This window comes from Mesocricetus auratus, unplaced genomic scaffold (assembly GCF_017639785.1).
Source record: "Mesocricetus auratus isolate SY011 unplaced genomic scaffold, BCM_Maur_2.0 Super-Scaffold_100676, whole genome shotgun sequence".
NCBI classification, from domain to species: domain Eukaryota; kingdom Metazoa; phylum Chordata; class Mammalia; order Rodentia; family Cricetidae; genus Mesocricetus; species Mesocricetus auratus.
Genome location: NW_024429266.1, coordinates 151,007,191 through 151,032,801, shown reverse-complemented (window position 1 = coordinate 151,032,801; position 25,611 = coordinate 151,007,191). Strand labels below are relative to the sequence as shown.

The 25,611-nt window shown below is 49.2% G+C and overlaps 1 protein-coding gene across 1 annotated transcript in view; it reads left to right on the top strand.

Moving 5' to 3' along the window:
- Chchd6 (coiled-coil-helix-coiled-coil-helix domain containing 6) overlaps positions 1-18,173 on the top strand; it is a 218,924-nt gene extending 200,751 nt beyond the window's left edge. The window contains exons 7-8 of the mRNA XM_040737696.1: positions 16,454-16,589; positions 17,981-18,173. Of these exons, the coding sequence (XP_040593630.1) occupies positions 16,454-16,589; positions 17,981-17,986 (142 nt within the window). The 3' untranslated portion in view covers positions 17,987-18,173. The remainder of the gene's footprint in view (positions 1-16,453; positions 16,590-17,980) is intronic.
- The last annotated feature ends 7,438 nt before the right edge of the window (positions 18,174-25,611 follow it).

The window sequence follows — 25,611 nt, the reverse complement described above, 5'->3', positions numbered from 1 at the left end:
CCCTGTCCTAATCTTTGTGTAACTGTGATAAGATACTGATTAAAACCAACTCAGGGAGGAAGGGGTTTATTTCAGCTCGTAAGTTACAGACCATCATCTAGGGAAGGAGGGAGGGCGTTCAAGTCAGAAACTGAAGCAAAGACCACAGATGTATACTACTTAATGACACTCAGGCTCACATTGGCTACCTTTCTTTTACAGCCCAGGTCCACTGCCCAGGGATGGTACTGCCCACAGTGGGCTAGTTCCCTCCTACATCAATTAGCAATCAAGAAAATGCCCTCATAGACATGCCCATAGGCCACTCCTATTAACGTAGTTCTTCAGGTGATGATCCCTCTTCCCAGGCGTGTCAGGTTGACAACAAGACTAACAAGGACACACCAGCAGTAGGCGCCAAGGCAGGACCATCCTCAGACTCCTAGGCCCCTCCTCAGGATGACCAGGGTCTGTTCAGAGGCACCCGCTGATCCCTACTATGAATTCTTTTCAGAAGTTACATTTGTCACCAACATGACCAAGGAGGTCTCTATGTGGAACATCTGCCTGGGTCTACAGTCGCCTTCTGGAACATCCCTCCTTTAAGTGTGCTCTTCCAAACACTGACTCCTTCTATACACTTCTCCCTTCAGTCTTCCTGTAGACAAAGGGGTAGGAAGACAGTCAAATTTATCAGACCCTTTCTGTGCTCTTGGAAAATGACAATGAATACATTATCTCCCATTTGCTGCCTTATTTTATAGACAGTAAGATGAGTAGCCAAAGTGAAGGCACTCGCCAAGGTCAGAGCTGATGAGTTGCAGCCGCAGGTTTCTGTCCAAGTCAGTCAGCCTCCATCAGCTGTCGCACAGGAGTTATGGCAAAGGAATGTGGCTGGCACAAGACTGACAGTGGAATTTCAAATGCCAGGGTTTTGTCTTGGGAAACCATCAAAAGTGCCTGAGCTTTGAAGTGACCAGATCAGGTGCATGTTTTCAGGAGATAATTTTAGAAGTCGTGTATTGTCTACTAAGCTGCACTCTTCTGTTCTGTCCCTGTGTGGCTGATGATTTCTAAACTCAAGTACAAGAAATTACATTTGTCTACCTGACTTCACGCACATTCCAGCCTATTGTTCCAGCCTGCCTTGTAGTAGTCCACCAACCCTATCAGGCCAGATAGCCCAAGGTCATGAGCAGGACGAATATCCACAACAATGCCTCTTTCAGTCTTTTAACTGCCTCATTGTGTGCACACTTGTGTGCATGCACACACACCTATCTTAGGGTGGGGGGCATGATTTGGGAGAAGGCTGATTGGAGCTGCTTTTCTGCCATGCAGCCACTGGCTTCTAATAGCTGTGACTTGTGTTTCTCACATACCTGGGCAATGATGGAACAAGATGGAGATGCTGAGAAACAACACCTTTCCATCACAAATACTCTAGAATTCACAACTTTCCCAGCAACATGATTGTGACTTCAGTTTTAAATTTCAGAGGCACTAGCAACCTTTGCTCCTTTTTGTTCAGTGAATGTTTATTGAACTCATGCTGTGGGCCAGGACTCTTGTGCCTGGCGTTTCATGGAGGTCTGTGTTCTTCTGTAGTTACTAAAGATGAAGTATGTTTACACAAAACAGTACTGTGACAATGAGCATTTAAAAGCCACTCAGGTCCCATGCTTAACCTTTGCCATCTTTAGTACATGTCTTTAGTATCTACCTCAGTCTGGTTTGCTGTTTACTGTACCATCTTCCAATTACAAATAACACAAAATACATACCAGAGAGTATATGCATCTCTGTATGTGTGTAGTTATAGATAGGCTGCTTTTTTAGATTTTCAAAACGAAAAGCAGTATTGTCTTTTGGTTGAATAGTTATAAAAATGTTATATGACTATTATATTCATATATATGTATACTAAAATATAGAAAAATATAGAGAAAATATTCAAAACAAACCCCTAAATCTCCCTGTTAATACATTGGAGCCATCAGTCAGTTTACAGGCTGCAGCCTCAAGCCATGCAAATGGGCCATGGGTCCCCATGTAGTACACATCTGTCTGTAAACCAGCCTCATCCACATGTGAACACCTTTCTGGTCAGTAGATGTCTTATGTCTTCCTATTAATTACTTGCCACTCTTCCATATGCTTATCTCAGAAATTCTAAACTATCCTATCAAGCTTGTCCCCTATCCCTAGCTTGGGTAGTTTCCAGGCCCTTCCTAATATTGCCAACACTCTGACAAATTGACTTGTCTGACTTCTGTACTTATTTAAGTTCATCTAGAAAAAGTTTCAGTCAAAATATATACCATGAAAACCATATACACATATACTAGTATACTTATGTTTTATCAACTGGCCCTCCAAGAAGTAAAAGTGCACAGTGATGGAGGTGGGTATCCATTTTCCAAGGTTTCTCTAGTGTGATGTTGTAATAGAAACACCTTTGCCAATTTCACAAAGGAAGACAACCCCGGCATCTACAACAGCTCATTTCTTCCATTACTACATGAATTCCGGGTCTTTTCTTACATTGCTGGCCATTTAGTCTTTCTGTGGCTCACTTACTGGCAGCCTGTGCTGATGTTTCCCTGTATTCATTCTTAGAGGCTGTACCTTAGTGCCACCACAAACCCGTCCGTGGTCTCTTTTGTGTGACTGCTCTAGTTAACGCTTTGTTTCATCAATGCTCTTTGGAGTTGATTTGCAGATAGGAACCAAATATATTTTCGTTCATATTTTTGTTGCGATTTGTGTTACATTGCAAAGGCTTTCCTTCCCCCAGGACTGTAATCCCAGGGAATAGTACTTGTGTGATTTTTCATTTCATGCCCTTAAACTGTTACTCTAAATAGCACACTGGGGTCCTCTTGGAAGCCAGATGTGAGCACAGATCAGCATGTATTTCCTCTGAGTAGGAGTCCTTTGTCCTGTTGGTTCTGATCTAAGTCTCCCTGACCACACGCTAAGTCCTACTCACACACAGGTATCTGCTTCTAGATTCCTTTTTGGGACCAGCCCTGCATGTTTTAAACACACTTAAAGCGTATTATAAAACTACCATGGTTCAAAATATTAAATCTCTGGTAGAACAAGCCCTGTACCTTGATTATCTTTTTCCAGCTTGTTTTTTAAGATGAATTTAGAATCATTTTGTCAAACTTCTCCAACCCCACTCACTCCTAGCTAGAAAAAGAAATAGAAAATCTGGCAGGGTCTTTTTTTGGGATGTGTGCATCCTCTTGAATACATTCCATCCTATCAAATTGCCATACTTATTGTTTGGCTGCTTATTTGGAAAGCACTCCCACCCCATAGCAGGGCTGAGGACAGCACGGAGGACTCTCGCATCCCTTCACCAGGATTCCTGAGTGCTTTACTTGCCACAAGGTTACTTCAGCACCATTTCTCTACAGAGGAAAGCCACATCTTGGTCTGTCCTGATACTGATAGCCCTTAACTCCATGTGTCCTTCATGTACTGTTCAAGGTGTCATCCATAGCTACCACACAGCCTTCCCTTTATGAAACTGCTGTCTGAATACAACTGTCACCTCACAGACAAGGTTTCACTGCCACCCTAGCAGCCTCTCCTTCCTTTCTCATCCAGGACACTGTCCGCAAACCTGTTCTGATTTGCTGCTTCATATGGGCATGTTCCTTTACCTTTCCTGCCACTAAAGACCTTGACAGTTTTAAAGCAAGTACAGGACTCTCATCTGAAGAGTGATAACCCTGGCCTCAGTTTTCCCACTGTTCCCTCACAACCACAGTTAAGCCATAAGTCATTGGAGACCAATGCGATGCTCTAACAGGGTGTTGTCTCATTCAGAGACCTTAGTCTCCCATTTACTACTAGCCATGTTGACCTAGACCCATTCTACTTGTAGTAAAAACCCCATGTTCCCTTTGTTACCAGCTGGGATTTTTGTCAGGACGTGCTCTGCTAAGATCCAGTGTGCCAACATCCTTGAGACCTTCACTTAACCCTTTGTGTATTGACACAATCACCCCAATCAGCCACCACAGTGATGTCTGCTAAAGGGTGATTGTTTATTTCCCGATTGTCTCCTCTGTTTCTGGATTGCTATTCTATGACCTCCACCTGCCTCTTGTTCCATAGTCACTTACTTGGTTCTTTTTGGCAGGCCCAAAAGTCACATTTGTTCATTGGGTTGTAATGTTTATTTCTCACTTATTTGATGTCAGATGGCCTGGATTTTGAATGCCTTTAAGACTGCCCCTTTGTCTTTCCCACATCTCTTCCCTCTCAGAGTACATCTCAACTTGCTGGCATGGGGTCTCCAGAGCAGTCTTGATCTCCCTCTGTTCCGCCTCTGAGCCTGTCATTTAAGGAATCAAGTGCTTTTGGTTGGATAATGGTATTGGGGCTGGGTGGGCTTAGTGCTGCTCTCAATTTTCTGGGTATTCTCAGTAACTGAGCAAGGAAACACAGGTATGCATGGACTACATAGATGTTCACATCTGTACGCATACACACACAACTGTATCCTTTAGTATTTCCATCTTTGTCTACAGTCTGTGTTAATATTCCCAACACCTGAGAGCTCTTAGCCCTTTTCCATGGTTAAAAGGCCTTCCAGAAAGCAGGAAACCAGCTTTTCCATACTCAGCATAGGAGCTTTTTTGGGCAGTGACCTTTTGCACTCAGCAGAAGCCCTCTCCCGAGCCCTTGGCCACACTTTCACTTCCCCTTACCCCTCTTGGCAACACACCACTAGCGTTCTCATGGTCCCCTCTCCATCAGCACCCCACTTCTTCTCATGTTGAAGGGTTAGATGGGAGGGAAAGGCCTTGTCTTCTGTTTCTGGAAACATCCCAGAAGCTCTCAAGGACTTCAGGTTGACAGTTTAAGAAAACAGCCAGAGCCCCATTGTGACCATCACATGACTAGTGATTATCAGTTTCCTCTCCAGGGGTCAGTGTGTCAGGGGTCCTACTGGACCCCCATAGCTTATGGCCAACCTTGTGACTGTGTTCAGGGAGGTCAACTCTGGTTCAAAGTCAAAATCAGGTATTAAAGGATAAGACTGTCTGGGGTGCTTTCTGCACTAAGAACATATGGCTGTAGCTCCTTTTGCCCTGAATGACATCTGAGGTTCAGGGGAAGGGAGGCTCTGGAAAGGATCCCCTTTGGCCCCTATTGAGTCACAGGACAGGAACTTTCACCTGCTGTCTCCACATATGAACCAGGTCATGTCCAGGTGTCTTCCTGGAAAACACACAGCTCAATCCAAATGTTTCCATGTAGCCCCAGTGTCTACATGTGTTCTGGTAAGGGTGGCAGGGGAGGGACAGGGCCCACAGGTGAGATGTCAGCTGTAAACATTTCCACAATCCCAGAAACAGTGAGTTTCACAAAAATCAACTCTGAATGGATCACAGACCTAAATGCAATGCATAAGACTCCCAGAAGATAACAGGAGAGAGTCTAAAGGACATGAGTTTGACAGTGACTTTTCAGACTCAATACCAAAGGCACAAGCCTTGAGAGAATGGATTGACATTGGACTTCATTAAGACAGACTGAAGATGGCTGCAGAAAGTACAGGTACAGAATGGCCACTGATCTGGAGGGGACAGAGAGTGAGCAGAGCTCTAGGAATAATGTTGGCAGACAGCATGGAGGCAGATTACAAGAGGCACCCAGGATGTCAAGACAGGGTATGCACTGCCAGGCTAGAGGAGATACTGAAAGAATTCAAAGTATTCCCAAGGTCTAGGTGTGGAAGACTAGAGTGTTTATAGCAGTTAGGAACCCAGGTTGTGGGGGTTCAAGAGGCTGGTATTGGTGCAGTGCACAGCGAGGCTGCCAGAGGTCAGAGTTGGGGGAGGGTTTGGCTGTGTTGAGGGTGCCTGCAGGGCAGACCCAGCTTTAAACCACCCACGAGGAAGTGTATTTAAGCCTCCCTGTCTTGTGTCTTTTGAGATGACAGTTTATCTCAGGAGCCTGAGGCACTGCAGATCCACTCTTGCAATTGGATGGCAAACTGAAGCAATGTCCAGCATCTGGACTCAGGGCTGTTGCAGTCCAGCTAGCCACACTGATTGTGTGAGTGGGTATGGGTGCCTGTGAAGGAAGTCCTGTCATGCAGATACTCTGTGCTTAATAGTTTTCTGTCTATTTGACAGAAGCTAGAGTCCTCTAAAAGGAGGAAACCTCAACTGAGAAAATGCCTCCTTGAGATCAGACTCTAGGCAAGCCTGTAAGCCACTCCTGGACTGGTGGTCCTGGGTTCTGTAAAAGAGTAAGTTGAGGCCGGGCGGTGGTGGCACATGCCTTTAATCCCAGCACTCGGGAGGCAGAGGCAGGCGGATCTCTGTGAGTTTGAGGCCGGGCTGGACTGACAGCCTCCAAAACAATACAGAGAAACCCTGTCTTGTAAAAACCAAAAAAAAAAAGCAAGTTGAGCAAGCCAGTAAACAACACTGCCCTCCATGGCCTGTGCATCAGCTCCTGCCTCCAGGTTCCTGTCCTGTTTGAGTTCCTGCCCTGACTTCCTTCAATGATGGACTACAGTGTGGAAGTATAAGCCAAATACACCCTTTCCTCCCCAAGTTGCTTTTGTTTATGGTGTTTCATCATATAATAGTACCCCTAATGGGGGCAAGGGGGATGCCTTCTGGATGCTACTGTATGCAATTGGCTCAGACCTGCAGGTGAGCTCCAGAACACTTCACAGCAGGCAGTGAGAGGTACCTGCTGCTGGAAGGTCTCCCATGTATGCAGGTCCCTCACACACAGGAGGATATAGCCTTGGGGAGAAGGGAGGATGAATCATATACGACAGAGACCATCAGGCTCAGAAGGGTGGGAGTTAAGCAGCAGGAACACATTGAGCTTCAGAGAAGGTAGGAAAGCAAGGCTTAGGACAGAACTATTTGATTGTTAGAGAAAGTGGGCAGGGTCCAGTCAGCCCACACAAAAGTGTAGCCCACGCAAGTCTCGGCCACAAGAACCTGTGCAAAATAGAACCCCTGTGACTCTTAATTATTGATTCCTTACCCATTTCAGATACGGAATATCTGCTTTCTGCTAGGTATTCTTTGCAGAACTGTAGAAACAAAGGTAATATATTATGGTTTCTGCCTTCCAGGCACCGCTGTTTAATAGAGAGACTGCAGCATGCATGTGTGGTGCTCAGGTAGGTGGTAGGCAGTGCCTGAAACCCTCATTATCAGCAGCCCAGTGAGGACCACTGAGCAGAAGAGACAGACTCAAGAATGCTTCTCCCAGTGGGAGGGATCCAGAGAGGTTGGAGGCCAGTGCAGGTGCTCATGGGTGGGCAGTAGTGAGATAGGAACCAGCCACTCGCCAGGGTCTCTGTGAAAGCATATGTGGGATAGAGACAATGTTCTAGAGAGGGAAGCATGGGAGCTATGGTGCAGACCCAGGAGAGCATCACACATGTTAAGAGAATGACCCATAGTGCTTTCTCTTATTACCAGTTTATTAGCAGCTATTACATGCAGTGCTGACAGGTGCTAGGAGTAAATGAGAAATGCCAAGAGTTTCAGAGAAGGGAAAAAAAACAGAAGTGCAGCCAATGATTGATAACTGCACGCCGTGGGTCACCATGGCCTACTCCTGCTAGCACAGGGATAGAATTAGATGTAAGCCTACATTAGGCCCTCCATTGCATCTATAGAACTCTTCCTAACACAGCAAAACCTCAGATGTTCTCTGTAGAAAAGAGGTGGGCTCGAGCATGGAAACAGGTAGGTTTGCCAGTCTACTGGGTGACTGGAGACCTGGAGGTAGTGAAAACACCCAGAGCCCCTGGGAACTGGAGCTCAGAAGACAGCAACAGTTTCTCAACTAAGTGTTCTCAACTCTAATGGGCAGCAGGAACCAGTGAAGAGTTCTAAGTTGGGGGGTGGGGGGAGGCTGCCTTGCACTCCAGTTTTGATCTTCCACCCTGTTAGTGGTGGTAGGTGGAGGATGGAAGGCAGAAAACAGGGCAGCATCTGGAAGCTAGGAAGTCTTGAAGAATCTGGGGGGTCTGAATTCAGATGACCAGAACAGAGAGCCGAGAAGCAGTTTCTGTGAGATTCAGGATCCACCAGATCCAACACAACCCACTCTACCATTTGGGCCTCTGGAACACTTCCTTCCTATTGTCACCTGGCCTAGGAGAGCTTAGGGTCAATTCATAGGAAAGCAGAGGCCTCCTCCCACGACACAGACCTTCACTACATCAGTCTGCAGGTTCAACTGCTTTGGCTGGCTGTGGTCAAGGTGGGATCTCTACTTCTATTTAATGGCTCCCTTAGAGCTGAGGTGGGCTTATCCGTTCACCATGGGGTTTCACTGGTCACATGGAGCCAGCGCTCCCACACACACCATTCACAAGTAGGTGTGTATGCAGATGGAGGACATAGCATATAAAGCAAGAGCTGGGGTCCCTGCATCTAGAATGATGCCAGTGCTGTTGATGAGTTGGGGGGACTGGGTGGGGAGGAGGAGGATGACAAAATAGACAACCTATTCGTGCCCATCTGGTATTGTTACAGACCATCTCAAGGATTCTGGGTATGAAGTTTAATGTGGGATTCGGGACTCACAGGACCATTAGGAGAGATGCAAGACAGGAAGTCAAAGGAGATCTCACTATAGGTCATAGGTGAGGGGCGCTAAGCCAGAAGACCTCAGCCTCAAACACTGAAGCTTATAGCTCTTAGTGAAGCTTCCAGAAACCTCAAAAATTATCTGAGAAACTCAACCAGCCTGCATGTCTATAAGCCAAATATTTGGCTCCCAAGAACCCCTCGGAGCTGCTGGGTGCCAAGCTTCAGGGTGCCAGACTATGGCCCTTAAGAGTGGGATTCTCCTTGCTGCTGGAGTTGGCTTCAGTCTGCTGAGCCAGAGCCCTGAAGAATAGGCCTCTCAATATTTCTCTTACTGGCAGATACTGGAAACTGCTGGCCAGAAGCTTGACTCTGGGGTTGAAGTGCCTCCCCTTGTCGGGTCCCATTCCATTATACAGAGGGTCTTTCTACTTAAATCAGCTAAGCTGTCTTAGGCCAAGGGGTACCTCACTAGTCAGCTAGCACCAATGGTTTCCCTCTTTCCATAGCTTTTTCTAAGAGCCATGCTCCCCTGGCCTCTGCATGTTAGCCAGACTACAGAGCATGACCTCCACCGCAAAATACCAAGACTCCCTTACACCAGGTCTTCTCGTGCCCTCTACTCCCAACAGCATTCCTAGTGCTTGGCTTCCTTCCTTACATTAATATGCACACAGCACTAGTCAAAGCCACTATAGAGCCAGGCAGTGTGACAGCCACTGTGAGCTGCTCTACACAGGCTGCAGCCACAACTGGTGTCCTATATCAGAACCCTTAGAACCCACATGCAACTTCAACTTCAGGTTCTTGCAGCACAAAGTAATCAAACACATTGGTCCTTGTAGAGGACAGTGAGTCCCACTGCAGCCTAGGTGATCTCCCAGCAGTGACAGAGGAAGGTTCTGGCATGCCTCCATGTGCCTTGAGAGGTACATGTCCTGGAGAAGGCTAGCCCTCTGGATCTCTGTGAGTTCGAGACCAGTCTAGTCTACAAGAACTAGTTCCAGGACAAGCTCCAAAGCTACAGAGAAACCCTGTCTTGAAAAACAAACAAATACAAAAGAACCTTGATCTGGGCATAGGTAGTTAGGCCTTGGGTTCTGGGGCTCTTTGCTAGTAGTAAAGCAGACCTCAAAAAGCAGGCCCAAGTCCTTCAGAGCAGCAGCATGGTCCTGCTTTTAGAAAGACCCTCTATAGTGAGTGTCAGCATGGATGGGTTGTAGGAGCAGAGCAGATAAGCATGTGCTGAACCAGCCAAGAGAGGACAGATTTTCCACATGGGAGATGTTTAAGGCTCCAGAGAGAAAGTTTGAGAAGGGAGCAGAATTAGCAAGGGTCCTTTCTTGAGGAGGCCAGAAGAGGGCATCAGATCCCCTGGAACTGGAGTTACAGGTGGTTATAAGCAGTGGTTATAAGTCATGTGGGTGCTAGGAACCAAACTCAGGTCCTCTGGAAGAGCAGCAAGCTCTCTCTCTCTCTCTCTCTCTCTCTCTCTCTCTCTCTCTCTCTCTCTCTCTCTCTCTCTCTCTCTCTCTCTCTCTCTCTCTTTTGTTTGTTTGTTTTTTCGAGACAAGGTTTCTCTGTATTGTTTTTGGAGGCTGTCCTGGAACTAGCTCTATAGACCAGGCTGGCCTGGAACTCACAGAGATCTGCCTGCCTCCGCCTCCCAAGTGCTGGGATTAAAGGCATGTGCCATCAACACCCGGCAGCAGCAAGCTCTCTTAACCACTGATCCATCTCCAGTCCCAACTGTGGGCCCTTCCTGATTATGCCTGAGAGCCTCAGACCACAGCTAGAGACTACTGTGGGATATCTGTCCCAGTACAGTCACCCCAAGACATTAAAGACCACAGTAACCTGCTGTTTCCTTCCTTACCTCTGCGACACTGAAAGGACCCTGCCCTTCCACATATCTGGTGGGTGGGGGGCACAAGTACACTTACAGTCCTTCCCCGGCTTTTCATCCCACTTAGCCCTGGGCCTAAGTTCTTTGAGGGATGCACAGCTGGAGACCAGACTGACAGTGATCCCGAGTGGCATGTTGATCAATGATGGATCCCTGGGTCCCACTTACCCAGGTTGAGTGGCACGTGGTCGATAGCAGCCAGTTAACCCAGTCCCTTGCAACCTGCCTGTCTCAACGCATCTTCGCCCTGGCTGCAGAATGGAATAGAAGCTGCCTCTGCGCAGCCGGACACGACCTGACGGAGATGAATGTCTAGTGCATGTGAAATCTCGTTGCTGCTGCTATAATAAAAAGCCTGCTCCAAGGTCCCCCACCAATGTTTCCTTGAAATTAAATATCAGGAGGACAGATAATAGCCAGATTCCATACCAGACCAATATTATCAGATTGATGTCAGCAGTGATAATAGGAGAAGGATAAGTTGATGAGATTCCATTTATTAAATAAAGTAAGAGACACAAAGGACTAGGGCTGCATGAGAGCAGGTGTACAGTGTGTACCTCGTGAGAGGCAGCTGGAGGAAGGAGTAGCACCCTGGATTTGCTTCAGTGCCTCCTCTTGCCTGCCAAGGCTGCAGTGCAGGTGACAGCAAGGGAAGATGCTGTTCCCATAGTGACCCTGGATGGGAACAGGGAACATCCTGACCTCTCTGGCCTCTATTAACTCTGACCTTATATTCCTTGACTTACCCCTTATTTTGCTTTCACATGTGTGGCACCTTCCCTGCAACACCCCTTTCCATGTGGAGTCAACAAGCTGCTTGGCCCATTGGGAAGCCCTACATACCTTGTGGTATGAGCCTGTGTTTTGTTTCTTTCTTGTACCTTTGATTGTCTCTTCTTTTGGATTTTGTGACATTTTCTAAAAGTTGAGTGTGGTGAAGAATAGGCTATGGACATGGACACACCAGGCTATTCTTATCGTTCCTCTGTCTTACTGCTGCATGCCCTTGAGAAAACAACTAGGACTTTTTTTGTTTTTTCCCTGACACAGGGTTTCTCTGTGTAACTTCAGAGGCTGTCCTGGAACTCGCTCTGTAGACCACGCTGGCCTTGAATTCACATAGATCTGCCTGCCTCAGCCTCCCAAGTGCTAGGATTAAAGGCTTGTGCCATCACCATCTGGCCCACTTAGGCTTTTTGAGACTCATCCCTGTGTATGGAATGAGGTAATAACACCTAGTTCACAAAGTTGTTGTTTGTATTTTCAGGGACATGTTATAGTTTTAGTGATGTACATTGTCGGGGACACAGTACTTCCTAATATGGTCTGGTTAATTAGAATAGGAAAGACCTTACCTACTTGCATTCCCATGTGAGTTAGCTTTTCTTCCTAGGCTGTTTACCTGGATAGATGCATCATCTTTCCCTGGGCTGTCCCTCACCCTAGATGTCTCTCAAGATGTGGGCTATTTATGAAACAAAGTGTCTCTTTATAGAGCTACTCATGAGATACTGCTCCTTCTCTTGACGATGCTCATGACCACAGTTTACCTCTAAGTGCAGAGAGTGTTTGGCTTGGTAGGGATTACTGTTACTGTGGTAAAGCACCATGACCAAGAGCAACTTGGGGAGGAGAAAGTTTATTTTGCTCATACTTCCACATCACTATTCATCACTGAAGGAAGTCAGGACAGTAACTCAAACAGAACAGAAACCTGGAGGCAGGAGCTAATGCAGAGGTCATAGAGTGTTGCTTACTGGATTGCTCCTTATGGCTTGCTCAGCCTGCTTTTTTATAGAACTCAAAACTACCAGCCAAGAAACAGCACCACTTACAATGAACAGGGTCGTCCCACATCAATCATCAATCAAGAAAATGCAATTTAGTGAGGGTATTTTCTCAATTACAACCCTCTATACCAAAAAGACCCTAGCTTGTATCAAGTTGACATAAAACTAGTGAGGACAGTGCCTCACAAGGTTGGGTCAGAGATATTACTGAGCTTGGTGTTCATTCTGGCATATGTACGGTAGGTGCTTGGTAGCTCAGAAGCTGGTGCCATCCTCCACTCCACCACGTCTACACTGCTTCCTGTGAGGCCTTCAGATTCTCGTGCATTCTCTCAGTTTTAGAGCTAAGAGTCCAAGTGTAAGGTGTGAGCAGTTGCCGGCTCTCTCATCCAGTGTGGGAGCTGCAGATACTCGTGGTAGGCCTCTGCACTTCTTGGCTGGTGAAGTGTAGTACAGTCTCCCCCTCTGTCCTCACACAACCGTCTTATGTGTCTGTCACTGTCTTTTTTCTTCTCATGTGAGTGTGAACTAGATTACCGCTAGGTTTGACTCATTCTACTTCTCTGCTACCTGTCTTTACTGTGTCTGTAGCCACACAATGTCCAAATAAGGTCATGTTCCCAGGGCTGGAAAGGATGTGGACAGTAAAGGAAACTCCAAGCCTCTTGACCTCTAGGTGTGCAGAAGCCATTAGGGCTTACTTCTTCCCAGGCCAGCCCCTTTCTATGGTGGCAGATATATGGGATCCTTACTGGTGGAAGCTAAGCAGAAATATAGATGTGCACTGCAGAAACAGAAAACCTCCTGGCCCCTGATATGCTAAGGCCATGTCTACTTCTGGGTGAGGGCTGTGGCTGCTGGGGACCTGATTTTTGTGCCATTCTTGCTATAGGACTTTGAATTTACTAAGTGTGTGTTGACACTGTATGCCCCAGGTCAGCTGAGCAGTACTTCTACAACCACCTAAACTGGCGTCCATTCACAGGGGTGTTCTTATTCATTGGAGCTTTTGGTACCCACTCGGGGTGAAACAGATCACCTTGAACAGGGTGAAGCCACTCGACCCCTGCTTCCGAATGGTTTGACCTGGCTAGCCCTACCTGCTTCAGAGAAAGGTTCACTTCAGGAGCTTTCCCTCCCCTCAGCACCTTCTGTACACAATGGCTGAAACTTCTGCTGACACTTGCCTGCCCGTGTGTGCTCCTGCTTAGCTGAAGTTCCCGGAGAGATGTACTGTGGCCTCAGCAGTGGCAGTGCTGGGCAGGAGGCAGACTTCACATAGCCCAGTTTCTCCTTGCCTAGGAACCCACTGTGTATTCTCTGAAGTTTGCTCTCCACTCACAGGCCCTCCTATCGGCACTTGAAGCCAAGAAAGCAGCCATCTGAAAGGTGGGCCGCTCTAGTGACCATGAGAAAAGGGGCTGGTGATGACTCCACTCCTGCCCACTTGCATCTCAGCATAATCTATTAGTGGCTCTGTCATAACAGTATGGAGGGGGAGGTTGAGTCAGAGCTCTGGCTCCCAATGTGCCTCAAGCTAGGCCCAGGGGACCGCCAGGGTACCTTCTCAATAAAGACAGTAAGTCTCATACCACTTAGAGCTGAGATAGCCTGTGGTGTCTGTCCAGCACCCGTTGACAATGTTCAAAGGTCACATGGGGGAAGGGAAGAGCACTTGTGCCCTGAGGTCCTATACAGGTGAGAGGCTGTGTTTCAGAAACATAAGATCTGGCAGCAATACAGTCCACCAAATATAGCTGACAGTCAAGGTACCACTATGAAGGGTTAATTTTGTGCAGGGAGGACAACAACACCTTCCCAGGTATGAGCCAGAGAACAGAGCCAGAAGGGGAGATGATGAGATATGGGTACAAGCTGAGATTTCAGGATGCTTCTGGGGGACCTCAGAGCAGTGCTCATAGAGAGCACTTGTCTGAGACAGAATGCCACTGAGAACTCTGTCCTCCAAGGCCATACAGCTCCAAAAGGCCCATGACTGGATGTCTTTGTACCAAAAGTACAAAGCAGCCATTCCACAAGCACTTGGAAAGTTACAAAGGAGGTGATCCCACAGTACCCACAGGGCCAGCAACCGGCTCTCCAGGGCCTCAAGAGAAAAGAACCACATCCAAATGGTACGTCTCCCTCATGTGTCTGACCGTGGGATGTCAATGCAGAGGCAAAGACCCCAGGTGACCTCGCTGGAGCTTATTGGGAAGAGTCTCCTGTAGGTAATATTGAGCACAACTATGAGGATAGGGGCTTCCACCCTGTATGCAGGTTTTCTCCCCTGTGGCCTGGCAGCTTACCACAGCAGCCCAGCCAGCCTGCCCACTTCTGCTGCAAACCTCCTAACTTGTTCAGACCTTGGCTGACCCTTACTGTCTCAGCTAAACATGGGCTCTCACTTCTTCATGGACACATGTCTTAAAGGCCATGACCAACTCTGTCCAGCAGAGAAAGGTGAACTGGATAAGTGAGGTTTCTAGGAAAGGTCAGTCCTTATTAAATGAGACACCATCCCTACAGAGGGGACAGTGTATCATGACTATGGTTTGGGCTGGATCAGGAAGAAGGAAGGACCCCAGGCAGCATTATGGAGCAAATGGCATGCTAAAAGTGCCCATCCAGACCCCTGGCCTGAACATGAGACACACAGGCAGACCTACTTCCTAAGCCCCTGATGACTCTGCTGCTGGCTCTTCTTAACTGATGACATTGACTTGCTTGAGTTATCTTGATGACAGCACTACCCCTTCTGGGGTCTACTGTATGGCTGACACTAAAGTCAGAGGTGCAGGGCAGAACAGCAGGCCAGGCTGGAACACAGCTTGCAGAATAGCCATCCTTTTTATTGCCCAGGAATGTAACTAATGGCTCACTGCAGCTTTACTGTCAGGTGTCGCTGCAAGTCCACCACAGCTGTTATAACCCCGGGTGAGCTTGGGTCAAAACCCACTGGAAAGCTGATGAGAGGATGGCGCCACCACAATGTCAATAAATATACCCTCCCCACACACTGGCTATGTGATGGAACTTCTCCATACCACAGTTTTCTCATGTGGGAGAAGGAGATGGGGAAGAACAAATAGCCTGTGCCACATAGAGCCGGGAGTGGTAACGGGCGCATCTTTTCACCAGTGAGCTGCTGGGGGTTGGGCATGTAAGAGTAAGTGTGCCCAGGACCCTGATGAAGGTGGTAAAGGAGAAGGCTGAGTGTGAGAGAATGGACGTGTGGAGTGTGTGGGTGTGGGAGGCAGTGAGAATGAGTGTGTGGGAGTGGGTGGCTATGCAGGGACATAGGGAATGAGTGTGCGAGTGAACGAGGAGCAGCTATGCGTGTGCGAATGTGTGTGAGATGCATGAGTGTGTAGCTGTGTGCGCGTGAGTCGTAGGGACACTGGGTGTGTGACAGTCAGAGAGCAGAGGGAGGGCACGGAGGGGGGTGGAGGCGGAGGGTAAGTAAGTGGAATGAAAAAGGCTCGGGACATGATCTGCAGCTCAGAAGCGGCCACAGGGAGTCTGGGAAGCACCTGTAATGGTGTAATCTATCGTTTACTTTTTATCACTTGTTTTGCATCATAGGTACAGAAAGTCAGCATATTCATTTGTTGTAGATTCCAAAACTATTTTGATAAAGGAAAAAAGAAAAGATAGTAAAGTGCCTCAAAACATTACTACAGTTATCTCTGAGAAGTGTATTTTTGTTTTATCTTTTAGACATTTCTGTAGGTTTCCTGTTTCACTGATGCTTTTGGTAAAATTAGAACAGGGGTTTTGTGGGGAAAATGGCATTCCTGTCATATGGCTATGGTGTATGGTGTCAGGTCATCAATACACAGAAGACCCCCCCCCAGACAGAGCCTGACCCAGCCAGCTAGGAGGCTGCCCAGTGTTGTGTCCTCCAACTGAGGCTCCTGCCCACCAGGCCCCTCACACATCCTGGTGGCACTGGGGACTTAGGGCAGCAGCCAGCCATCATACAGCCCTACACTCCAGTCTGTTCAGCATTGGCCACTGGCCATAGGACCAGACCCTGCACTTCCTCACTTGTAGAGTGAGCTGACGTATGGATGGACATCCAGAGCTTATCCTAGTGTCTTTCTGGGTTTTAAGTGTGAGCTCTTGCTTCCCATGCCTTCTAATGTCAACTATCTGCTCTTGTCATCCCCCAGGCCCCGCAGGGTGGAGCCTGTATGTTCCGGCCTACAGGCCCAGATCCTCCGCTGCTACCGTGACCATCTGCATGAGGTACTTCTGTGCTCGGACCTAGTCAAGGCATACCAGCACTGTGTGAGCACTGCCCGCAAGGTGAGGTCACCACCTTAGTGTATGAGCTTGGGACAGTCTGTGCCTGGGCCCCGTCATTTAGATGTCCCATCCACCACCTGACTCAGAGCTATGCCTCACTACTCTAAGGACCATAGACATGTCCTTGGGACCTATCCCCTATGCTGCTCTGGCTGGCTGGGCTTATGAAGTCTGTCCACCTTTCTGAAGCCAGTGGTAAACTTCTTACTTTTCAGCTTGGGGACTGAGAGAAGGGCTACCCTGCTAACCCTCCAGATTTCCCCAGCAGCAGCTCCAAGCCCTGCTCCATTCACCCTGTGTCAGTGGCCGCTGTCAGTCCCTGTGCCGCCCCACCCGTGTATCTTCATAGCACCTACTGCAAACATGGGAAATGTGGTGGTGGTGGTGGTGGCGGGCAGAGTGCAGGAAGCTCCAGTGTGCCTCTGTCACTGCACATGCCTAAAAGAGGCTTGGGACTTCCAGGCTCAGCCTCTCCTTCCTGGCCCTACACCGAGTGCTCCTGGAAAGCAGAGTGCAGGAAGCTCCAGTGTGCCTCTGTCACTGCACATGCCTAAAAGAGGCTTGGGACCTCCAGGCTCAGCCTCTCCTTCCTGGCCCTACACCGAGTGCTCCTGGAAAGCAAATCCTCTGCGAGCTCCTGGCTACATTACAGGCCAGCTGGGGCCCCGAGCCACCCCTAAACCATGCATGTAGTCCGACACAGTGCAGGCCTTGGCACCAGGCTCACAGGACTCCCTGTGACTAAGACACACTAATTGGAAAGTGCCCCCTGCCAGCTCACTGAACATGGTCCCTAGCAAAGGTAAGATAGGAGTGATCTGATAGGTAATCAGAAAAGATTACCTTCCAAAAGCACTTAGATAACATAAGCATTCCTGGGACAACTCAGGGCACCCGAGGGCCCCCTCCAGATACAAAGCTGTATACCTGTATGCAGAGCTCCCTGTAGTATAAACATGATTGCACAGGTGCACTCTCCCGTATCTCTTTAGAAAATCCCTAATTGTTAAACTAGAGAACAGGGAGGCCCTTGCTAATGCAGAGCAGAAGTGGACGAGGCTGCACTATACCAGGGTGGGGGTCGGGCATGCCACTGTGAGGGTGGAGAGGGGAACTGGGCCTCTGAAGAAAAAGAGGTGGTGTTGGCTATTATTGCTACAGAATGTGTTTAGTAAAGGGCTTTTGTCCTGCAGGGCAATGTGGAGAGACCCACTTCAGGTCCCAGGCCAGCTAACTAACTAGTAGCCAGTTATGCTCTTGGGGAATTGCCACTATCCTATGCAGTCTGTAGGAGCCTAGAAAGCACAGGGCTAAGGTCTCTTGCAGCCCTGGTCTGGGCCATCATTGGAGCAGAAGAAGGCTCAGCTGAACTCTGGCTATTCTCTTTGAAGGGCTGAGGAGCAGCATCCTTCCTGGAGCCTTGAAGAAAGGACTCATCATAGGACCACAGACCCCAGGACGTGGCCTGTGTACCCTGCAGTTCCCAGCTGGGCACCCATATGCCTCTGAGCATGGGACCACCATGCTTGAGAAACAGTATGTGCTACTGACCAAAAACAAATAAAGCAGATGTCTTTGTTTGCAGTCATTCACTCACCTCTATTGACTCTGTGTCCAGCTATCTGTTGGTCACCAACGTCACAGAGCCTCATAGGACAGACTGCTTCTCTGGGGGAGTACTAGGCCTGGAAGGGGACAGCATGAAAACCCACAACTACATGGCCACCAAGGAGCAGGTATGAGAAGAAATAAAGGAATTTTTTTTCCTTGGGATGGTGCCAGCTTCCAGAAGGAACCTTCTGTTTGCTCTCAGGAAGGCTGGTGGATAATTGCAGAACAGAACAAAGTTGGGAGGAATGGGCCCCAGGCAGAAAGGGGCAAGGTGGTCTGTAGCTAAAGGGGCAGTAGGCATGAGAGGAAAAGGAAGTTGGGGGAAGGGGCAGCAAGACTGGGGAAGCCAGGCCTTGAGCAGGGGGCAGTGCTGTTCAGACACCTAGAGCCATGTCATTCTGCTCTCACAGAAAAGGACGGACTAAGGCATGGCCAAGCCAGAGAGCACTGTGGTGTGCACAGCCCAGAATGATGAGGCTGCCTGCTCTGATGGGTCAGAGTGGGTGTCTGAATATGAGATAGTAAGGAAGGATGCTTAGTCTCCAGGTCTCTGACACGGTATAGGTGGCACCACTATGGTACAGTGTGGGTACTGAGATGGACAGATCCAAATACTGGCCTTCCAGTTCTCAGCCTTCCCTATGACTGTGTATCAAGCACCAGGACCACACTGTGACCTGCATCACATCAGGATGGGGTTTTGAGTGGAGCTTGGGGTTCTCTGGTCTGTGCTGGTGACCTTGTGTTTCCTGTTCAGGTTTGCTCAGGGATTGCCCCAGACTCAGGCTTTGCAGCACAGGCATCTCTGCTCATCTCTGAACTTCTTCCTGGAAACCCAAGGGAGAATTGATGTTTGGGGGACACCTGCCATCTAGGCAGGTTTGTCTGATGGTCTTATTCAGCCACACTGTGGGAGTGGTGCTTGGGAAACGTAGCCATGGCACCCTCCGTCAGTGTTCTGGGTGAGTGCCTCATAGTGCATGGGGAAGCTAACTGGTGTCCTGGCCTGAGCCCTGCAGGGAGGGAAAGACCTGCTGAGATTAGAGGGGGTCACAGGTCACATGGCTAGTTGACCTTAAGTGACACCAGAGCTGTTCTCCATCTAGGAACAATGAGCCTTTCTGAGCCTCCCCCAGAGACCTAGCTACTAGACATTGTCTGAAATCCCACGGCAGTAACTTACAGACATCCCTCCTATTCTGCAAGCTCAGTCGGGCTCCAGGGCTGGGCAGCAGACACTGCCAGGTGTGTGTGCACCTGGGAACCAGACTGCACAAACTTGTGCCAGCTCACTCTGCTGGGAAACAGACCACCCCCAGCTCTGGCATAAATGGCAGCATCATATGTAGCTTCCAGCACTGCTGAGCAAAGCTTCTCTCCTGGTCCCTTCCAACTTCCCTGTGCCTTGCTTGCTCATGGATCTGCAGACAGCTACTGACCCTTAGGATCGCCTCCTCAGTCCCCTGACCAGCAACTACCAGGCCACACAGCTTCCCCCAAGCATCCCTCTGCAGGCCAGCACTGGTCTCAGGCTCAAGCCAGCTGAGCGGGAGCCCCAGCAGACACACACCCTCATCCCTGGCCTCTATTCCAAGTGCCCTGGTGCCACTACTGACTGCCTGGGGGCAAGAGGGAAGGCTATGTTGGCCTCAGAGCTCTATAGAACCCTTGTTCTTCTCTGGGAATGGCAACAGTAAGCAGCCTCAGCTGAGGTCTGTCTAAAGAGGCCCTGGGGTTGGAAGTCAGGAGCAGCTTGACAGGACACCTCACTGACCTTAACCACAGGTGGCTGTGACCTACCCAGACCACAATGCCTGGAGGGTCTTGAGTCCAAACAGCAGAGCTCAGTAGCTGACTTGGAACAGCTTAGCAGACTCCACTCTCCAGCAGTGGAGAGTCAGGGCAGTGTAAGAGTGCAGGTCCCAGGGCTATGCAGCATTCTGCAGGGTGCCTGACCCTCCCTGTGCCCTATACCCAGAGTCTCAGCTTAGCTGCTTGGCCATCCTGCCTCTCTTCCCCTCTGTTGCCAGCTACAGAATCACAGCAGATAGGGAGATCTTAATTGGCGTTTACTTGTCATTCTAAAGCTGGGAGATGCCTCATTCTATGAAATGATGAGTGTCCAGGAGCCAAACAAAGGAGGCTGACTTCATGGAAAGTGCTGGGGAAAGCAGAAACCCAACACAGGAGATTAGCCATTTCAGTTATTCCCTATAAAGAAAGCACAGAGGGGCACAGGGCAGTGAACACTCTCTTGTGATTGGTCACTGTGGGGACTCCTGTTCTTGGAAAACTGGTCCATTCAGAGTTCAGTTTGAGGATTTGACACCTAGCAGGAGCAGCTTCATTCTAGAAAGGTCTTGTCTGCTAAGGCCCTTATAGAGGCTATTCTGAAAGATGGCCATCTGTGAACTGTAACAGTGCTCTTAGCCCTGGGCTTCCCAGCATAGCATCTCCCCCCACCACACACACACACACACACACACACACACACACACACACACACACCTTTCTGCTTTTCATTAGCTGATGAACTGTAACAGTGCTCTTAGCCCTGGGCCTCCCAGCATAGCATCTCCCCCCACACACACACACACACACACACACACACACACACACACACACACACACACACACACACACACACACACACACACACACACACACACACCTTTCTGCTCTTCATTAGCTGATGCTTGCTCCTGAAAGCAGGTTGTACTGCTTCATCTGCAGGTGGATGTGGCTCCCCCCCCCACATCTCCCAAGCTTCTGCCCTCCCTTCCCACTGTACCCCAGGCACCCCTCATTGCAGCATAACTTCAGGGGAAGCTTTCCACGAAGCCTCTGTCTCTACCTGACAAAGCTAGCTCATCCAGACTGTAGTCCTTGAGCTTCCACAGCTCCTGGGGCTGGGGTGGGGGAGGTGCCAGAACTGAGGAGTGGACTGACTGCCTATCACCAGAGTCTCCAGCATCTCCTGAACCTGTTTGTCTCCAGGCTGCTCTTGTCTCCAACTCAGGGCAGGGAAGTGAGCATGTGGTTACCAGTGAGGCCTGAGCCCTAGGGACCTCAGCTCAGCAAATCCGTGAACTTCAGTTTCCCCATCTACAGAACAGCTAAAGCAATGTCTAGGGTTTCTAGGACAGCTGAAGTTTGCTGAGGAATCCCCTCCCCCACCCCAGTCAGTGGCACCTATCCCCTCCTCCCACAGGGGAAGGGCACACAAAAGAAGAACCAAGGGAGGCACAAGGCCGGCCTGTGGTCAGAAAGAACCCGGAGGAGCCAGACCTGAAGTTAACACAGCTGGTGTCTTTCTCAGGTGTGTTGGCAGTAGATTTTCTGCCATTTTCAGCAGAGTTCACAGGAAAGAGCATGGTTATAGAAAAAAAAAAAAAACCCTGTCATAGTGTCTTCGTTTCCATTCTTCCTGAGCCGAGCCGAGCTGTCGGGCTGGAGAGGGGGCACCAGCTTATACTGTCTGAACTGATGAGGTCACACCGTCTTCCATAGGCATCCAAGGGGCACTTCGACTCAGGTGTGGTCAAGTCTGAGTTGCTAGTACTGGGAGAGGAGGATTTCTGAGCCGACCTAGGCCAGGATAGCTGAGATTTGAGCTGTCGCCTCACCTAGGAGAGACCAGAGGCTGGGGCTAGCAGACTCTTTACACTAGAGCAGATGGAAGCCAGATCTATACCCCAACCTTTGTACCCCCAAAGAGTTAGGTATGTTAGCTAACACCATCAGATTCCTTGTCTCTGCTTGTTGCCCATGGGCGTGACTGAGTGAGGACGGAGTGGCTGACTGCTCATGGCACTTTCCCCTTGGGCCACAGAGGTTGTGTGCACATGGTGCAGATGGGTATGCAAAGGTGCCCAAGTGTGCAAGTGTGGGCATGCAGGTGTCCCCTTCTGCATGTGCGTAAAGGAGTAGAGGAGTATGCAAATGTGGCATTCTGTGTTCACGTGGGCCGGAACATGTGCTTGTGTGTGTCTATATGTCTTTGGTGTGTGTTCTCCTGTGTGTGCTTTTGTGTGCCTAGGTCTGTGTATCTGTTGGACCTCGTCCCATTTCCATGACTTCCCTAATGCCAAAAGTAAGCTCCATTTTAGGGTGTGTGTGTGTGAGGGGGGTGGTAGGGTGGTACTTGGCACCTCCATTACCTTGCCTGGGAAGGGGGTGTGTCATACAGTGTGCACCTCAAGGATGTGCTGGTAATTCCAGCTGTTAAGGAGTCCAATCAGGAAAGCCATGGTTATTGAGGCCAGAGGGAACAGAAGGTAGGGAGCTGATCACAGAGGAGACAGAGGAGCTGAAACCTCAGCTGGGTGTTGTGATAAACTCTAGATGAGCAGCAGCAGGAAGCGCCTGGCCCACCAGGGCTAGAGAGACACAAGGAGAGGATTGCTGGCACCATGGGGGTGGGGTGCGGGAGGGGGCGCTGCTCAGGGAGCTAGAGGCACAGCCACAGAGGGAGGGCTGCCTGGGGGGGCAGTCCCCCGCTTAGTGAGCTTCTTGCCATCATCCCTGCTTCCCAGAGCTGGACACAGCAGGGAGCCAGAGGCTCAGGCAGCTGGGGGAGCTGTGGCTGCCCCTGCTGAGAAGGAAGGGTCTGAAGAATGCTGTACAGCAGCTGCTCACTGCTCTGTGGTGACTTATATGCCTGTGCCTAGACCTCCATGAGCAGTGGATGTCTGCAGGTATGGACATGGGCCGGTGTGTTTTATGCTCTGTCTTGGCAGGTAGTGGGCAGCTGGCAGAATGATACCAACAGCCAAATCTAGCACTTAGCAGACTTTAAACAGGAACCAGATCAGTGTGTATTTGCTTAAAGCCTTACACGGCAATATGGGGTAATTACTACTGTATCATCCTCATAGATGAGGACAGTATGGCACAGAGAATATGAGTAATTTGCCAAGATCACACAGGAAGATCCAGAGACGAGACTCCGAACAGCCTGGCTGGTCCTCAACCCCTGCCCTCAGACTAACACTGTACCTTCTATTGGAGATGGGCTGTGGCTGTGTCGGGGACAGAGCTACCCTCTAACCTGATCCTAGAATGTCCTTACCTGTTCCTTGCTACCCAGAGAGTGTCTCCGGCACAAGTCCAGTGTTGGCTATATAGCTACAGCCCATTTCTCCTTACATGACATTACTGGCCTGGAGAGGCCCATGACAACGAGTCAGGTTTGAGCCCAGTGTCAGCAGCCAGGTGGCCTTGAGACTACTCTTGCAAAATTGGAACAGACTAGTTATGCCCTACCTTGTCCTCCCACTGTCATCCTAGGTAGGCACACCCAGAGCTAGTGCAGGGAGCTGCAAGAGGACAAAGCCCAGTACGAAACAGAGTGGTCACTGTGACTTCCAGGGGGAGTGTGCTGGGTGGAACACATCACACTGTCTTTTAAATACAGGATCCCAGGACTGGAGAGGTGCCTCAGTGATTAACAGTACTGGCTGCTCTTCCAGAGGACTTAAATTTGATTCCCAGCACCCACATGGTAGCTCACAACCATCTGTGATTCCAGTCTTGGGATCAGACACCTTCTTCTGGCTTTCACTGGCACCAGGCGCACAGAAACATACATGGATGCAAAACACCCATAATTGAGTAAATAAAACACACAATCCCACAGAGCACTTGGTACATATTTGTAATCCTGGCTACTTATGAGGCTAAGTCAGGAGGATTGCAAGTTTGAGAGCAATCTGCACAATTTAACTAATAAGACTGTCTCAAAAATGAAATATTCAAAAGGGCTGGGGATGTAGCTTAGTGGTAGAGCACTTCCCTAGCAGCCAGGCTCTGGGTCCATTGCCCCAGACTGAAAACAGAGTTTCCAAGTTCACAAAAAGCAAACAAACAAAAGCTTCCTGTCTACTGTCTACAGGATACATCACCCTGGTTCTGAGGGCACAGAGTGACTGAAAAGAAAAGGTAGAAAAAGATATGCCTGCAGCTACTTCCAGCAGAGCAGAGGAGGCTGTAATACAAGACAGAGGATACTTCCAGACTGAGCCTTGTGAGGGACAATGTGACACCTTACACAAAGGCTACAAAATACACTAGGCTAAGTTTGCAGAATGGACCGAAGAAGCCCACACTGGAATTTACAGATTCAAGGTTTGCATGCCTAGTGCCCAGTGGTTCTCAGCATTGGTACTAGAAACAAGGGGGTGTGTGTGTGTGTGTGTGTGTGTGTGTGTGTGTGTGTGTGTGTGTGTGTGTGTGTTCATATGATTATATAACAGAGCCTTGATCCAGGTGTCTGCTCAGTTCAAGGTGTAAAAAGACTTGCAGACCAGCCCAAGTGAGCTCTTGTATTGGTCATGAGCAACTCTTCAGGCACCTACCCTCTCTCTTTGTATCTACGGATATAAACTGCTAGCAGAAGGGCCAGTGGCCCTTACCGTCCTCCTCCAAGACTTGCCATTGTGCTGCTGATAGCCCTGCACTGAGACCTCCCTCCAGGAAGGACAGGCTGAGGATTAGTTCTGCATCTGATGGGGAGTGGGAAATACTCAGGCTGGCTTTTGTGCCCAGCCCGGAGTGACTTGAAAGGTTGTCCATGAAGGGCTGGGCAAGCCCATGGAGACTGCCTGGCAACCTTGCTTCTCCCTCTGCCTCTATTGTCTGCCCTTTGCCGGCCCAAGGTTTCTCTGATAAACATCCTGCAGGCTCCTCTTTGCTGCCACATTACTGCACAGGGGACAAATGTCCTGGGTACTATCAAGACAGGGACACACCTAGGCCTGCAAGAGAGATGGGTTTCCAGGGTCAGGTTATGGCAAGTGTGTCAATGGGAAGCCCTGAGAGCTCAGAGCCTGGGTGCTCCAGCTCCACGATCAAAGACCTGGGGATAGAAAGGAAACAATGTTGAAGGCAGGGCTAACCCAGAACTGACTCAGTGACGTAAGTGAAGCAAAGGACTGGAGACAGTCTGCATGCTTATGGGTGGGGACACGAGACAATGTGATCAACCCATAAGCAGAGCCTCATCCACCAAGAGTGTGGTACAGAAATGGATGTGAGCCTCTTGGAATTTAAAGAAACAAACAAATAAATAAATAAATTAGCCTTACTGGGACACAAAGTTGTGTGCACATCCAGAGAGAAAGACCAGAGGCTCACAGAGTGTGCTATCAGATCTTCCTTGGGAGACAGGATGGTGACTATGTGTATAATTAACACTGTTTTCTAATGTCCTAAACTGGCTCATCTATTTTATTTACTTATTTTGAGGTAAGGTCTCACATATCCCAGGCTGTCCCTAAACTTGACTGTGTAGTCAGGGGTGACCTTGAATTTTTGATCCTCCTGCTTCCCAAGTACTGAGATCACAGGCCTGCATTACACACCCAGTTTATTTGATGTGTTGGTATCAAGCCCAGACCTCCTGCATGCTAGG